Below are 15,415 nucleotides of genomic sequence, written 5' to 3'. Positions count from 1 at the left end.
GACCAGTTCCTGCCTAGTGTGGATGGGCACAGCTAGGCCGAAGGACAGAGGAGCCAGGAGTGGCCCTGAGGTCAAAGCTATAAAACCTGACAAATTTCAGGACCAGCCTGCAGCTTTACAAATGATTTGGAGAGAAGCTCCAGAGGACCAGGCCTTAGAGGCCACACTCTGAGTGTAGTGAGCTCTGACCCCGAAAGGTGCAGGGAGACCAGAGGACTCATATGAGGATGAGATAGCATCCACAATTCACCAGCTGAGGGTCTGCTTATTCACAGGAAACCTCTTTTTATAGGGACTGTAGCAGAAGAACAGCTGCTGGGACTTTCTCAACTAGTCTGTTTTTTGTGGACTGAACACAGCCAGTTGAACTTCTCCTGGTCAGGGGCCTGAAAAAGAAGAGTATAAAACGCCTTTTGCAAGACGGGTCATGGGGGAACCAAGGACACCTTAGGAACATACCCTGGTCTGGGTTAGAGAAAGGTACTGGCCATGCCTGGGGTAAACTCCAGAAGAGACAGGTCCATGGAAAGGGCCTGAAGGTCCCCGACCCTCTTTAGGAAAGAGATAGCCAGGAGAAAGATAGTCTTGACTGTCATAAACCATAAAAGCACCTTGGGTAAGGGCTCGAAGGGAGGCTTAGACAGAGCCTTCAAAACAACAGCCAGGTCCCACACAGGCACTCTAGGTTGCACCCAGGGCCTCAGTCTCCAGGTGCCGCTGAGGAAACGTGTCACTAAATGGTGCTTGCCCAGCGACTGCTCAGCAAGCAGAGCATGATAAGCCGCAAAGCTGACATATAACCTTTCAGGGTGGAAGGAGACAACCCTGTGTCGAACTGTCGCACTGAACCGCCCAGGCAGTTAACTTGGTCCAACTGGTGCAACTGGTAAACTCACATTGAACAGGCGTCATTTTGTGACATACAACCCCCTCATGGAGGGAGCTCTTCGTTGGAGAATGGTCTCTACTACCTCGGCAGAGAGACCAGTGGCTAAGAGCTGTGCCCCCTTATGGGCCACAGCCACAGCTTCCATCACCCTGGGGGTAAACCACGGTGTGCCCTGCCTGAGAGAGAAGATCCTCTTGAGTCGCAAACAGGTCAACTTGTGCTCTGTAAACTTCCTTCATATCTGCTACACCACATCTGTGTGGAGCCTCCATTTCCTGTGCCACGACAGGGAGTTCCCAACACGTTGCCCTGAGACAAGAACCCTGGTTCTCTCCACATGTCTAAGGCCCATAGCTTACTTGGAGGATGCTGCTGCTACCTCTAGTCTGGCCAAGCTAAATCAACTTACACACAGCCTGAAAGACTCACACACACACACACGTATATATACATGTGTATATATCTAACCACCTGTTACTACATTCTACTTTCCAGCAACCCCTTCATATTACGTCGAAAACCATTCACAACTGTTACTTGTTTCTATTTAAACAGCACCAGTTCTTTGTGTGTATCTTTTGTGAGGCTTTAGTTGATGTTATAGCAGTTTGTTGCTATGCCTGTCATTGCCTTGTTCATAGTCTGTATGTTTAGCTTTTTAGTTATTTTTGTAAATACTCATTGTTAGTTGTCTATCGTACAAAATAAAAGGTCTGTACAAACTTCTGCTGGCTTTGCCTCAATTATGCAACAGAAATATTACATTTATTCTACAAAACTGAATGATTTTATATAGTAGCTCACTATTAAAAAACACTTTTAAAATTACACTTTTCAGCAAACCAACCAATTAATCAAAAAAACGAATAGTGAAAATATAGCCATCATTTTTGATCTTATAACATTCTAGTCTTCCTCAGTACTGGTTTTACTTAGCTTCAGTCATTAATCGCCTACTTGCATCTTTCTCACCTGGGTTTTGTTTATGGGCTTAGTGGAATGAAAAACTAGGACGAGGAACCTGGGGAACCAGCAAATATGAAACAGATGCACTGTTATCGAAAAAACGAAAAAACAACACATACTCAATTATTGTTTCCATTTTTATGGGATATCTTTGGAAGTAGAGCATGTTTTTATGGTAATTAATATTTTTTGTGTTCATTGTCCTAGATACAGAGATTACCACAGTTTGTGCTTGTGGTGTCCTGTAGTAGTTCCTAGTTTTTGTTCTGCATATTATGTTGCAAGAGTTCTCGGATACTGACCTCAGCCTTTTTTTTTAATAACAGTTAAGACTTGGAGAATGAACAATGACAAGACAAGAGTTTAGGGGATTAGTTATAGATTTAATTAGATGAATGGTAATATTGGACCTTTGTGCTGTGTATGAGGGTACCTGTGGAATGAAATAATACTGTTTTATAAGAACCAGACTCATGGGAGTGAGATTTCTGCTCAACAAAGCCATGTCTTGGTCTGTTAACCTGCAGGTTTAGGTGCAACCTACAATGGGCTGTACAGTGATGGTATACACACACACACACACACACACCCACCCACACACACACACACACACACACACACACACGCACATAGACACACACAAAAAAATTGGTTCTGCTGAAGTACTTTAGGCCTATATGTGAACAGACATCTCAACCCTGCAGATCTGGAGTTTCCACATGCTGTGATGAGCAGATCATTGGCTGTAGTGAAATTTCAGGTACTTTAAGTCTGTCCCCCTGGCCCTTTTCAATGCTGTGTGCCCAGGCTGTCTTTGTTCCAGGCAAACATGTTGAGCATGTCACGGAACTTTTAATATGTTTCCACACGGACGGTTAATGAGGTGATACCGGAGAAACTTTACCTCTTCTAACTTTCATATCATAATTGTTTTAATAACATAATTGTGGTTTACATAATTAGAAAATATTGTTTTCGATGTGAACTGGTTTATGTAGAAGACATTTCAAGCTTTCAATGCATATATTTACTATATTTGTGAGGAAAGTATTCACTGAAATTCTGGTTGTTTTATTAATATGTTTCTGAAGGGAGATGAAAGAGACGGCAAAGAGCGCCCCCTGTCTGTTTGCTTTATTTTACAAAAGGCCAGCATTTTGTTTTATTATAAGTGTGTACACATGAAAGTAGACCCTTTACAGATTTCAATTATGTATTTCTTTTATCTGTATGTAAAAAAAAGACGTATTTTAAGTTAGTTTCAGCGTTATGAGGAAAAATTACACAAAACGCACCGGCGCGTTTGTCGACCCCCAGAGGGTTAATTGTGTGAATCATGGCGGATTTTGGTGTTTGATTTCAGACTTGGCGGATCAGTAAATCAAATATTTACTGATTAAAAATATTTTCAGTGGAGTTTAATTATTTATAATATATCTGAGTAAAGATAGGATGTAAATTTATGTTGCACTGATGGTTTTAATTTCGCCTCTTTTATATTTAGTTATTTATTTATGTATTTATATTTTTAATTAAAAATTGTTAAACAGAAATGCACTGCATTGATAGCGCATTAATATAATGTTGTCTTGTTAAAATGAATTTTGACAGCCCTAGATCAAAAATTATTATTTTTTACCTAATGAATGTATTCAGGCTGGACATCCACCATATAGAACACAAGCACAGAAAACATGATAATGATGATCAGGTGATCAGGAATGTCATGTTTACATGGCTGACTCCCTCTGTCTCATCCAACCCCATACCTCTTGTTGCCTTCTGCCTGCTCATTGTTTGCTTTGTAAACTAGTCTTTATCTGTGGTGAGTGAGAGAGTGGATTGAAAAAATCGCGCAATTGCAGAAAAAAGGTTCATCTGAAATGGATGCGCAATGAGAAGAATAAATATTGACATTTCACCAAATTAATAGATAAAACTAAAGTATTTTTTCTGAAAATGTAAGAAGTAGAAAGTACAAATATTTGTGTAAAAATTTAATGAGTACAAGTAAAACATTGTCCCAAAAGTAAATAGTGAAGTAAAGTACTGATACCAGAAAAATCGACTGAAGTACAGTAATTAAGTATTTGTACTTTGTTACTTTTCACCTCTGTGTGTTTATATATTTACTAAAACTTGCCATTTGTCAATGAGAAACTAAATTCTGGTTAGGTTCATAATGAAGATTATAGTGATGATCTAAATGTCAGGCAAAGATACAAAACCCTAATGCAGAGCTAGGACTTTTTTTCAAATACTCATTCCTAGATATTTTCTATACAATTTAATTTTCTTTCAGAAGTTTTCCGACTCAACCACTATTGTTCATTTTGTGCTCTGTGCAAAGCTAGTTTTGGTTTTGGTGTGTAACCAGTGTAACCAGTGTAGTTTTCAGTGTAGTTTTGGTGCCTAGGCAGACATTTTCCAAACTCAAAATGGAAAACATCTGAGCAAATACTCAGAGGAAATGGTGTCACTATGTCTCAGCCACCATGAACCACAGTCAGGGAGTCATGGAATAAACTGAATACATGGGCGGAAAATATATTTGCTCATTGCCTCAATGATAATACCAATTAGAATCAGAAAACATGGCCAGATCCAGATGAGAAAAAGTGGTTGACAGAGTATAAGACAATCCACACACCAGTACCTATGACAGGAGGTCCTTTTATAAAGGCTTGGTATATGGTATCAGATCAAAATCTACTTCTATGGCCTACATGTCACACGTGGTTACCATGTTCTCTTCAAATCTGTTGTTTTTGTGTTCTTTTATTCCTTCTTTTACCTTGGCATAACAATTTTCAGAAGGCTGCAATTAGAGCACAGTATAAAAAAAATTTAATAATATAAAAACCTATACATGTTTAGCTTATATAGTTAGTATTTCACGTACGATCTTTATTCTGCTTGATTCATTTGTTAGCAACTTATTTGCATAAATGTAAATAAGTTGGCAAATGCTTCATAAATGTTCAAATAAAAACGAACAACTTGACTGCTTACTGATTGGCTCGTTGAATTATTAGACATTACAAATGCCTTTTAACAACTAGAAAGCTCACACACTGTGACAGGTGTGAAGGTTCTGAAGTCTGATTTGGTGAGTACTGACTCTAATTAGTTGACATAATGACATCTAAATTGGTAATATTTAGTATCGGATTAATATGGTAACATTGTTAGCTCACTTCTTGAACATTTTCAAGACAAAGCATGCTTGACATGCTAATTCTGTCACAGCTGTCATATGGTATTTTGGTACATGGGATCGAAATGACTGGCTCTGGCTAAATGGGTTCCAGGAGTTTTTCTTCGGCCATGGTAAATGATAAAAGGGAACGCATTTAAGAGCATTACCTCATGTTGGGTACTTGCATTGTCAGCTTGTCTGTATTAAACTGAGTGTAATCATTTCTCAAGGATATTTAAAACAGCTGTTAAGCATAGATATTTAAACCATCTGATATTTGAAACAACTGAAAATTTCAATGTTTATCCACTCCTCTTCTTTTAGATGCATACTGGTTGTTTTTTTTTCATGCATTATGTTTATTCAGCAAAAGTTGTTTAAATCATCTTTTGTTTTCCTCTTTGTAGCCGGAGGATTTTGAGGCCGTTCACTCCCACACATTCCGGGTGAAGACGTTTAAGAAGAGCAAGCACTGCGGTGTGTGCAAACAGACACTCAGCAAGGAGGGACTCATCTGCAGAGGTCAGTCCTGGATTAGGATGTGGGCAAGGGGTCAAAACAATCCCTGAGCTCTTGATGAGTGGTAATAGAATAAGGTCAGGAGTTACTGGGTTGGTGCAGAGATTATAGCAAAGGGGCAATTATGCTGGCTTCCAGCACTGCTAGAGGCCTCTGCAGATCAGATTCGATCATTAAACTGATTAAATCCCAGGAGGAGAGTGTGGTCTAAAGATTTTATGGAAAGGGTTTGTCCATCTCATTTGAGACAATGGGGAAGAAAAACAGCAGGGGAATTGTATGCTGTGACACAAGGTTTCTATTACCATGCAAAAAAAATCCAAAAGATGTTTTCTTTCTATTTTTAATAACCAGGGCCAATAATCTTAACCCTGATGTGCTCACCAAATATTAAACCCAACAAGATGAAAAGGAAATACTTATATTGTATATAAAATGTGTCGGCACATTTTTTTTTTTCAATGCCATAGCCTTAGAACCATTTATTTGTACTTTTAAACAATGTCCACACATCTTTGCACTGCTATAGCCTGTATATTTATTCATTGGACATATGTAAACATATACACATTACATGCTGTACATATGCTACACATTTATCTGCATTTGTCTATTTGCACAATTTCTACTCTTTGCACTTCTGGTAGATGCCAAACTGCATTTCGTTGCTGTGTACCTATACCACGCAATGACAATAAAGTTGTATCTATCTAAAGACAGCACAGTGCTATGTGGTACAATCTATTCCCGTTCTAAAGCAAACCTATTTTTTGCTTACATATTCCACCCAATAACTTTTTAGCTGATCAAAAAGAAAGACAGTCATAAGCTTGTGTTTTGGGGCTGTTAGACTTTGAGCTCTGAAATGTGAAAATTGGATGTTATTGCAATAATGGTGGTTTTATTACATTTCATCTCATCCACCAGATTCTCATAGATAGGGACCCCAGTGATATTTAGTGATCACACAGACATAAATAAAAATGTTGTTTGTGACAAATATATTTGGTGAGATTGTATATCAACAACATGGCAGGCCATCAATACTCATGGCAATATAAGAACTAGCTAAAGATTTGAATTATTTTTCTGGAAAATGTGAATAAGTGGTGGGGGGGTCTTTAAATATTAGAAGTAGGGAAAACATGTGTGCAAGGTAAAGGGAGACCAGGGATGCTTCTGTCTTAGATTAATGAGCTCTGAGATTCAGAGGAAGCCTTTAGACACCAGGCCGCTTAAAGGCCACTGTATTTCATAACACTGCATGGCCAAACTCTAAAATTCTCTAGAGGTATGTCCCAGTTACACATCATTCTGACATTTAGCTTAAGTCACATTGAAACCACGTCATGACCTTGATTTAGTATCCCTTGCCTGCATTAGCCCACAATTCATATGTTGGAAATGCAGTAAAAAAAAAAGGGTTTTGTTGTGCTGTCCCATTTAAATAAACAAAATTTTAGATTAGCTCACAAAATGTGTCAAGTTCACTGTGTGAAAACAACTAGAAAGTGCTAAAAACTTTGGCTATTTGTTAGTGAAATGGCATGCTGTGGCATGCAGACCTAGCTTACGTAACCTTTTGTATATGTGTATAGATAATCTCATATAGACATCTTCTGTCTTCCCAGGTCAAGTTAAAGGGTTATAATCATGAAGGCAAACAATAATCCAAATATATAAACCTATTGAGGTCCAGCCATTGGAAATGTCTGCAGGACACGATACTCTACAGTAGGTCTATTGTATATGGTTGGCCTGCAACCAAAAGAAAGAAAAGAGATAGCAAAAGAGAGTATTTATTGTTTCTTAGAGTTTGGCCTGAGTGCATACACAGAACTTTTCCAAGGTATTGCCTTTGCTCTGTGATCTCAGCAAGGAAAAGACTTAATGAAACAATATCTTCCTGAAGAAAACAAGCCAATGAGTGGCCAAACACATTCAGCCAGAGCTGCCTGTAAAAACAGCCCACTTACATGCAAGTGAAATCTGTGAAATCCTGCTTGTTATTATGCCAGTTGTTATCTCTGCATCAGCTTGTCACAGATATTTAATCAGGCCTTACGAAGGTTTGAGCTCTGCCAAGAGAAACAGTATTATTGAGCAACAGACACAAAGGAGTGTGCCAGATGTAACAAAAAAACAAAAAAGACATATCAAGCACTGTCACTTTCAAGAAAACACCACACTCTTTATTTTAGGCATCCTGTAGTGCACATTCAGAGTCTGATGTCTTAGTTCTTATTATGGATTTCCCTTCATGAGAGATGTGACCTGGGAACTAAAGAGATTTCTAGCTTTTTCAGAAACGTTCTTTCGGAATGATACATGTAGCTTGCAAACTGTAGTTTGCATCTGTTTGTACATCAGCAAAGCTACTTCCTTTTATTACTTATGTTCTAGCAGATGAAACTATGTTTACATTTCAGCTCTACCAAGCTGCCCTCAAGGGTCCTTGAGTATAGTCCTTAGTCCTCAGCTGCTTAATTTTATAATTGTGATTTGCTCTGAATAAGGGCATCTATAAACCTCCTCTTGGTCTTCCTCTTTTCCCCCTTCCTGTTGGCTCCAGGTATACCAATCAATATACCCCATCGTCCAAACCATCTCAATCGTGCCTCTCTCACCTTGTCTCCAAAGAGTCCTACATGCATGCTCCCTCTAATAAACTCATTTAGATACCTTTCTATCACTAATCACTCCTGCCACCCTTTTCTTCACTTCTCTAACACACTCTCCATTACTTTGCACTATTGACCCCAGGTACCTGAACTCCTCCACCTCTTCTCTCTGCAACTGCACCACTCCACTGCCCTTCCTCTCATTCACACACATGTACTCTGTCTTACTCCTACTGACCTTCATTCCCCTTCTCTCCATTTTGTACCTCCACCTCTCCAGGCTCTTCTTAACCTGCTCCCTACTCTTACCACTAATAACAATATCATCCGCAAACATCATAGTCCACGGAGAGACTCCTGTCTGACCTCGTCCATCAGCCTGTCCATCACGACTGCAAACAGGAAAGGGCTCAGAGCTGATCCTTGATGCAAACCCACCTCTGCCTTGAACCTGTCTGTTGTTCCTACTGCACACTTCACTGCTGTCACATTGTTCTCATACATGTCCTGCACCAGCCTCACATACTTCTCTGGCACATTCAATTCAATTCAATTCATTTTTATTTGTATAGCGCTTTTAACAATGAACATTGTCTCAAAGCAGCTTTACACAGATAATGTGGTGATTAAACATAAATATGTTCTTTGTAAGTATGTTTGTCCCTGATGAGCAACTGTGGCAAGGAAAAACTCCCCGAGATGGCATAAGGAAGAAACCTTGAGAGGAACCAGACTCAAGAGGGAACCCATCCTCATCTGGGTTGCACCAAATGTCCATTTGAAGCAGATATACAATGTTGTGGGGTACAGTGATGATGATCAGAAGCAAACTGCACTCCCGAGTCAGTGCAGCAGACCGCCGACACCAACTACAGTCCAATCCGTCCTCAAAGCACCCGTTCTACTCCGGAATTAAGAGACCGTCCCGAGCTGCACAGAAGTGTGAAGATCCAAGGAGGGAGAGGGGCAGGAACACTGGTCACTGGAGCCTCAGGAGCATGTTTAACTCGACCGAAAGAGAGAGAGAGAGAGAGAGAGAGAGAGAGAGAGAGAGAGAGAGAGGGTGACGGAAGAGAAGGATATGGATTATTAAGTGTAACTATTGGTGTACGAAAGTTAATGTCACTGTGCAGTTTGGACTCCGGCAAGACTCGCTATGGCAGCATAACTAAAAGGGAGAACCAGAAGGTAACACAGACATGAGGGATCTCTGGGATAAGAGACGACCCACCACACCACCGTCAACAAACCTGAGTGAACGTGTGAATGTGAGGGACGACAGCATACAAATATACCAGTTCACCAAACACTCTATATCCATGTTCCCTCCAGATCTGTGCCTTTACCTAAGAGAAATCTACTGATAAAAGGCTTGACTAAATAAATACGTTTTCAACCTCGACTTGAACACTGAGACTGTGTCTGAGTCCCGAACACTGATTGGAAGGCTGTTCCATAACTGTGGGGCTTTATAAGAGAAAGATCTGCCCCCTGCTGTAGTCTTCATTATTTGAGGAACCAACAGATAGCCAGCACCTTTTGATCTAAGTAGGCGTGGAGGATCATACTGGTACAGAAGTTCACTCAGATACTGCGGTGCGAGACCATTGAGTGCTTTATACGTCAGTAGTAATATTTTATAGTCAATGCGAGATTTGATTGGGAGCCAGTGTAGACTGATTAAAACAGGGGTGATGTGGTCATATTTCCTAGATCTAGTGAGGACCCTTGCTGCTGCATTCTGGACTAACTGAAGCTTATTGATGCACTTACCGCACACCCAGACAGTAAAGCGTTACAGTAGTCTAATCTAGAAGTAACAAAAGCATGAACCAGTTTTTCTGCATCCTGTAACGACATCATATTTCTAATCTTAGCAATATTTCTAAGGTGAAAGAAGGCGATTCTGGTGATATTATTCACGTGAGACTCAAAGGAAAGACTCGGGTCAATAATCACACCAAGGTCTTTGACAGCCGTACATGCTGAAACAGAAACACCATCCAGAGATGCTACGTAATCGGAAAGTTTACTTCTAGCTGCATGTGGTCCTAGTAAAAGTACTTCCGTCTTATCTGAGTTGAGCAGAAGAAAGTTATTAAGCATCCACTGTCTAATGTCCTTTACACACTTCTCAACATTGTTAAGCTGATCTCTCATCTGGCTTTGCTGAAATATACAGCTGTGTGTCATCAGCATAGCAATGGAAGCGAATCCCATGTTTATGAATAATTTCACCAAGAGGCAGCATATATAAAGAGAAAAGCAGTGGGCCTAAGACAGATCCTTGAGGAACACCAAACTTTACCTCATAGAGCGTGGAGAACTCACCATTTACATCCACAAACTGATAGCGATCAGTCAAATAAGACCTGAGCCAAGAGAGAGCTGTTCCTTTATTCCTACAACATTCTCAAGTCTAGCAAGCAGTATAGTGTGATCAATGGTGTCAAAAGCTGCACTAAGGTCGAGCAAAACAAGTAAGGAGACAAAACCCTGATCAGAGGCCAATAACAGGTCATTTACCACCTTAACTAGCGCCGTCTCTGTGCTATGATGAGGCCGAAATCCTGACTGATACATTTCAAAATGTTATTCATAAGCAGATGTGAGCATAACTGCTGTGCTACAACCTTTTCTAAAATTTTGGATATAAAGGGGAGATTTGATATCGGTCTGTAGTTGGACAACTGACATGGGTCAAGGTCAGGTTTCTTAATAAGGGGGTGGATAACTGCCAGTTTGAAGGATTTCGGTACATAACCAGTGCTAATGGAAGAGTTAATTATTTTTAAAACAGGTTTGATTACCTCTGGAGCTATCTGTTTAAAGAAACTAGTAGGCAAGGGATCGAGAATACAGGTTGATGATTTTGATGAGGAGATTAATGAAATTAAGTCACTCTCATGAATAGTAGTGAAGCTTTGTAATTGATTGTCTGCTATAATGACACTGCTGTCTACAGGGTTACTTGTAAAATAATTTGGATTTATATTAACCGCCTGGATTTCTTGCCTGATGTTTTCAATTTTATTATTAAAAAAGTTCATGAAATCATTACTACCTATTGATGGTGTGCATGTTAGCGCAGTGCTTTTATTCCTGTTAATTTTGCTACCGTGCTGAATAAAAATCTAGGATTATGCTTGTTATTTTCTATGAGGGTGGAGAAATATGCTGATCTGGCAGCACTAAGAGATTTTCTATAATTTAGGAGGCTCTCCTTCCATGCTATTTGAAATACTGTTAATTTTGTTTGACGCCATTTACGCTCTAGTTTTCGAGTGGTCTGTTTTAAGGTGCGCGTATGATCATTATACCACTGTGCTAATTTTTTCTCCTGATCATTTTGGTCTTAAGGGAGCTACATCATCTAGAGTGTAACGTAACGTTGTTTCTAGATGTTCAGTGGCCCAGTCGAGCTCTGCGGGTCTGACGGAGATCTATCTAATATCGTAATATCGGAAGATAATTAATAAACGCTGCTGTAGCTGACGTGAAAGTACGCTAACACGGTAACGTGGTGAGGTAGAAATGCGATGACTAAGGCAAATTTTAAACGAGATTAGATAATGGTCTGAAATAGCTTCAGACTGTGGAATTATGACTAAGTTTTTTATTTTTAATCCAAATGTTAACAACAAGTCGAGAGTGTGTCCACCACTATGAGTGGGTCCTATAACATTCTGATTAATTCCGACTGAATCTAGAATGGACACAACTGCTGCTCTTAAGGAGTCTTCCTGATTATCAAAATGAATATTAAAGTCTCCAACAATTAATGCTTTGTCTAAAGAAGTAGCTAGATTTGTAATGAAATCTGCAAATTCTATCAGAAAATCAGAGTAGGGCCCTGGGGGTCTATAAATAATAATTAGTGGAATTAACTGACTTGACCTGCTTTCAGACACTGAATATTTTATGTTGGTGTAGAGAACTTCAAATGTTTTACATTTGTGTTTAGTCTTTTGTGTGACGTTTAGATTATTATTATAAATAGCTGCTACTCCGCCTCCTCTGCCATTTAGACGGGGTTGGTGTATGTAACTATACCCAGGAGGACTCGCCTCATTTAATGCTACATATTCATTCGATTTAATCCACGTTTCTGTCAAACACATTATATTAAACTCCTGGTCGGTAATAATTTCGTTTATAGTAAGCGCTTTTGGCGTGAGAGATCTAATATTCAACAATCCTATTTTTAGATCAGAGGTGCTGGCTGTGCGTTCAGTCCTATTTAATTTAATGTTAATCAGGTTACTTAAACAGACTTTCTGATAGTTCCTATATTTTGGTTTTGCTCGGGGGACAGACACAGTCTCAATATGGTGGATCCTGAGTGACGACTCTGTGCAGCTAGCAGACGGTCGGTTTAGCCTGTCTGTCTGCTCCCTGGCCTTGGCTCTAGACAGTCACTTGTTAACTAGTGCTGTTCTGAGACTATGACCTATACTACAAGAAATGAGAGCAGCACCTTCCCGGGTGGGATGGACACCGTCCCGCCCTAACAGGCCAGCCTTGCCCTCAAAAATGCTCCAATTATTAATGAAGCCCACATTGTTTTTGGAGCACCACTCGGACATCCAGCAGTTCAGCGACCATAACCTGCTGTAGGCTACATCGCCACGTCGCATTGGGATGGGGCCAGAGCATACTACAGCATCGGACATTGCCTTCGCTAATTTACACACCTCTATAATGTTACTCTTAGTAACCTCTGACTGTCGGCGTATATCATTAGCTCCTGTGTGAAAAACTATCTTAGAGAACCTGTGCTTTCCTAAGAATCTAAGCTGACCTGCTATGTCCGGCGCCCTGGCTCCCGGTATACACATAACCTGTGCTGCTGGTGCCCCTAAAGGTCTAGCTAGTTTCACGTGCCTCAGAATGGAGTCTCCTAAAACCAGAGCTCTTTCAGGTTTCTCAGCGGGTGCTTCACTGAGGAGAGCAAACCTGTTGGACACGTGAAGCGGAGAGGAATGGTGCTCCGTGGGCGAGCCTTAGCGTTAGCTTTGGCTTTGCGAGTATGCCGCCGAGTCGTCACCCATTCGCCCCGCTGCGAGGGCTCTAATGCCGGAGTCGGGGGAATAGTACCTTCACCTAGGGCATCCAGACTTTCCCCTGCAGAACTTGGACTGCTCTCACACTCACTACTTCTCTCTAGACTCTGGATGCGCTCCTCTAATGCTAAGATCTTCTCCGTCAAAGAGCAAACTAGCTTACACTTCTCACAGATAAAATTATCGCTAACAACGGAGAAAGACTGACTAAACATGTCACACTTCACACACTGAGTGAACTGGATGTTCGCCATAATAGAGAAATTACGTACCTTAATGTGATTACTGTAGTGTTTGTTTGTAGTTCTGGTGAATATCCTTCACCATACGTCCACAGTACCACATCTGACTTCCTCATACAATACCACAACTCCTCTCTCTCTGCACCCTGTTGTATGCTTTCTCTTAATCCACAAACACACAGTGCAACTTCTTCTGACCTTCTCCATCAACATTCTCAAAGCAAATATTGTTTTCGTAGCATGAAACCATACTGTTGCTCACAGATGGTCACCTCTTCTCCCAGCCTGGCTTTCACTATTCTTTCCTATAACCTAATGGTGTGACTGATCAACTTAATTCCCCTGTAGTAACTGCAGGTCTGTACATCTGCCTTATTATTAAAGATCGGTAAAAGCACATTTAGGTTTGTGATCCACATATTTGATTTTCACGTTTTACGCTGGATGCCCCTTCTAACACAAGGTTTCCCCATTTATCCGGGCTTGAGCCTGGCACTAAGTGCACTGGCTTGTGCAACCCTAATGGCTGAGTTATAGCTATAGATAGGATTACTGACTCTCCAAGGCATGCTTTTATGTTTTCCCACCATCAGGTTTGATAATTTAAAAGCACCACTGAATAACTACAATGAGCAAACCATATATTATATATCATTATAGACTGCTAAACACAACATTGTTGTGTAAGAACAAAAGATGGATATACAACACTAAAGATGCATGCTTTGTGTCATGAATATTACCAGTGGTTTAACACTAGTGTTGTGCTAGTTACCAAAACTAGTTACAGTTACTCATTACTTCATTCAAAAAGTAACTCAATTACTTAGTTGATTACTTACGCAAAAAAGTAATGCATTATTATTAAAAGTAACTTTTTAATTACTTTTTTAAAGAACGTTCTTTAATGTTCCCCTTAATGCCCTTTTTTGCATTATGTTCTATACAAACACAAAACTGACTTAAACACAAAGTAATTTTTAAACACTATTTTATTAAAGTCAGACCAGCACAAACTGAATATCACAAGGATTTCTGAAATAAAGAACAAAACAAGCTGAATAATATATTTAGAATCAAAAACTAAAGTGGCTTCTGCATCATAAAAGCTGTTGTGTTGAGCTCTTAAAAATGTTCCTTTTACAGCTTAAGTATGAAAACTATTAACAATGAACAACATAACACCGGGTTAGCTTCTAGCTTCGTCGAGGCATGGAGTTTCTGTAGGTGCTGCTATTGCAGTAGATACGACCTTCGAACCAGAAAGACACAGCTTACATTTGACTAAAAAGTTTTTGTCTTTATACTCAACTAAAGTGAAATAATGAGCATGTTTCCACTTTGAGAAACTCGTTTTGCTCTCGCTTCGACTCACCATTACTGCCGCACAGACCAGAATAAACGGAGACACGCCCACACTGCGTCTTCTTTATGTTTACAGTGGTTCATCCACCAATCCTACAATGCGTCGCTGCTGTAAACAGGTTAGGCCGTAGTCTACACTTCAGCCAAAATTAATTCATTTAAAAAAGTAACAGGTAACGCACCATACTGTAACGGTAACGGAGTTACTTTATTTTAAAAAAGTAACGCGTTACAGTATTAGTTACTGTCAAAAGCAACTTTACTACTAGTAACGTGTTACTGCCCAACACTGGTCAAGACAATAATGAGTTGCCTTGTGGTGTTTTGAAAATTCTTTAATCAAACAAAAAACAAAAAAGACAAAAATGAAATCAGAAAATTATTCAAGGTCAAGATAGAAGTACAATATACAAATCAATTTATATATGTGACTGAAGCATGTGTCTGTCTTAATTTCGTGCCATTAGACTAATTCTTTCAAGGAAGGTAACGATTTCCCTTTAGTGCCATCAAATCTGTCACTGTCAACCGTCTCTCGAGACTGAGGCTGA

The 15,415-nt window shown here is 39.8% G+C and overlaps 1 protein-coding gene across 15 annotated transcripts in view; it reads left to right on the top strand.

Moving 5' to 3' along the window:
• tns1b (tensin 1b) overlaps window positions 1-15,415 on the top strand; it is a 244,776-nt gene that overhangs the window by 90,408 nt on the left and 138,953 nt on the right. For all 15 annotated transcript variants that reach the window (XM_046844816.1, XM_046844817.1, XM_046844814.1 and 12 more), the window contains exon 2: window positions 5,462-5,576. In XM_046844816.1, the coding sequence (XP_046700772.1) occupies window positions 5,462-5,576 (115 nt within the window). The remainder of the gene's footprint in view (window positions 1-5,461; window positions 5,577-15,415) is intronic.

Source organism: Silurus meridionalis, chromosome 3 (genome assembly GCF_014805685.1).
Source record: "Silurus meridionalis isolate SWU-2019-XX chromosome 3, ASM1480568v1, whole genome shotgun sequence".
Lineage (NCBI taxonomy): Eukaryota > Metazoa > Chordata > Actinopteri > Siluriformes > Siluridae > Silurus > Silurus meridionalis.
The sequence above is the reverse complement of the archived record's forward strand: the minus strand, read 5'-3'. Positions and strand labels throughout refer to the sequence as shown.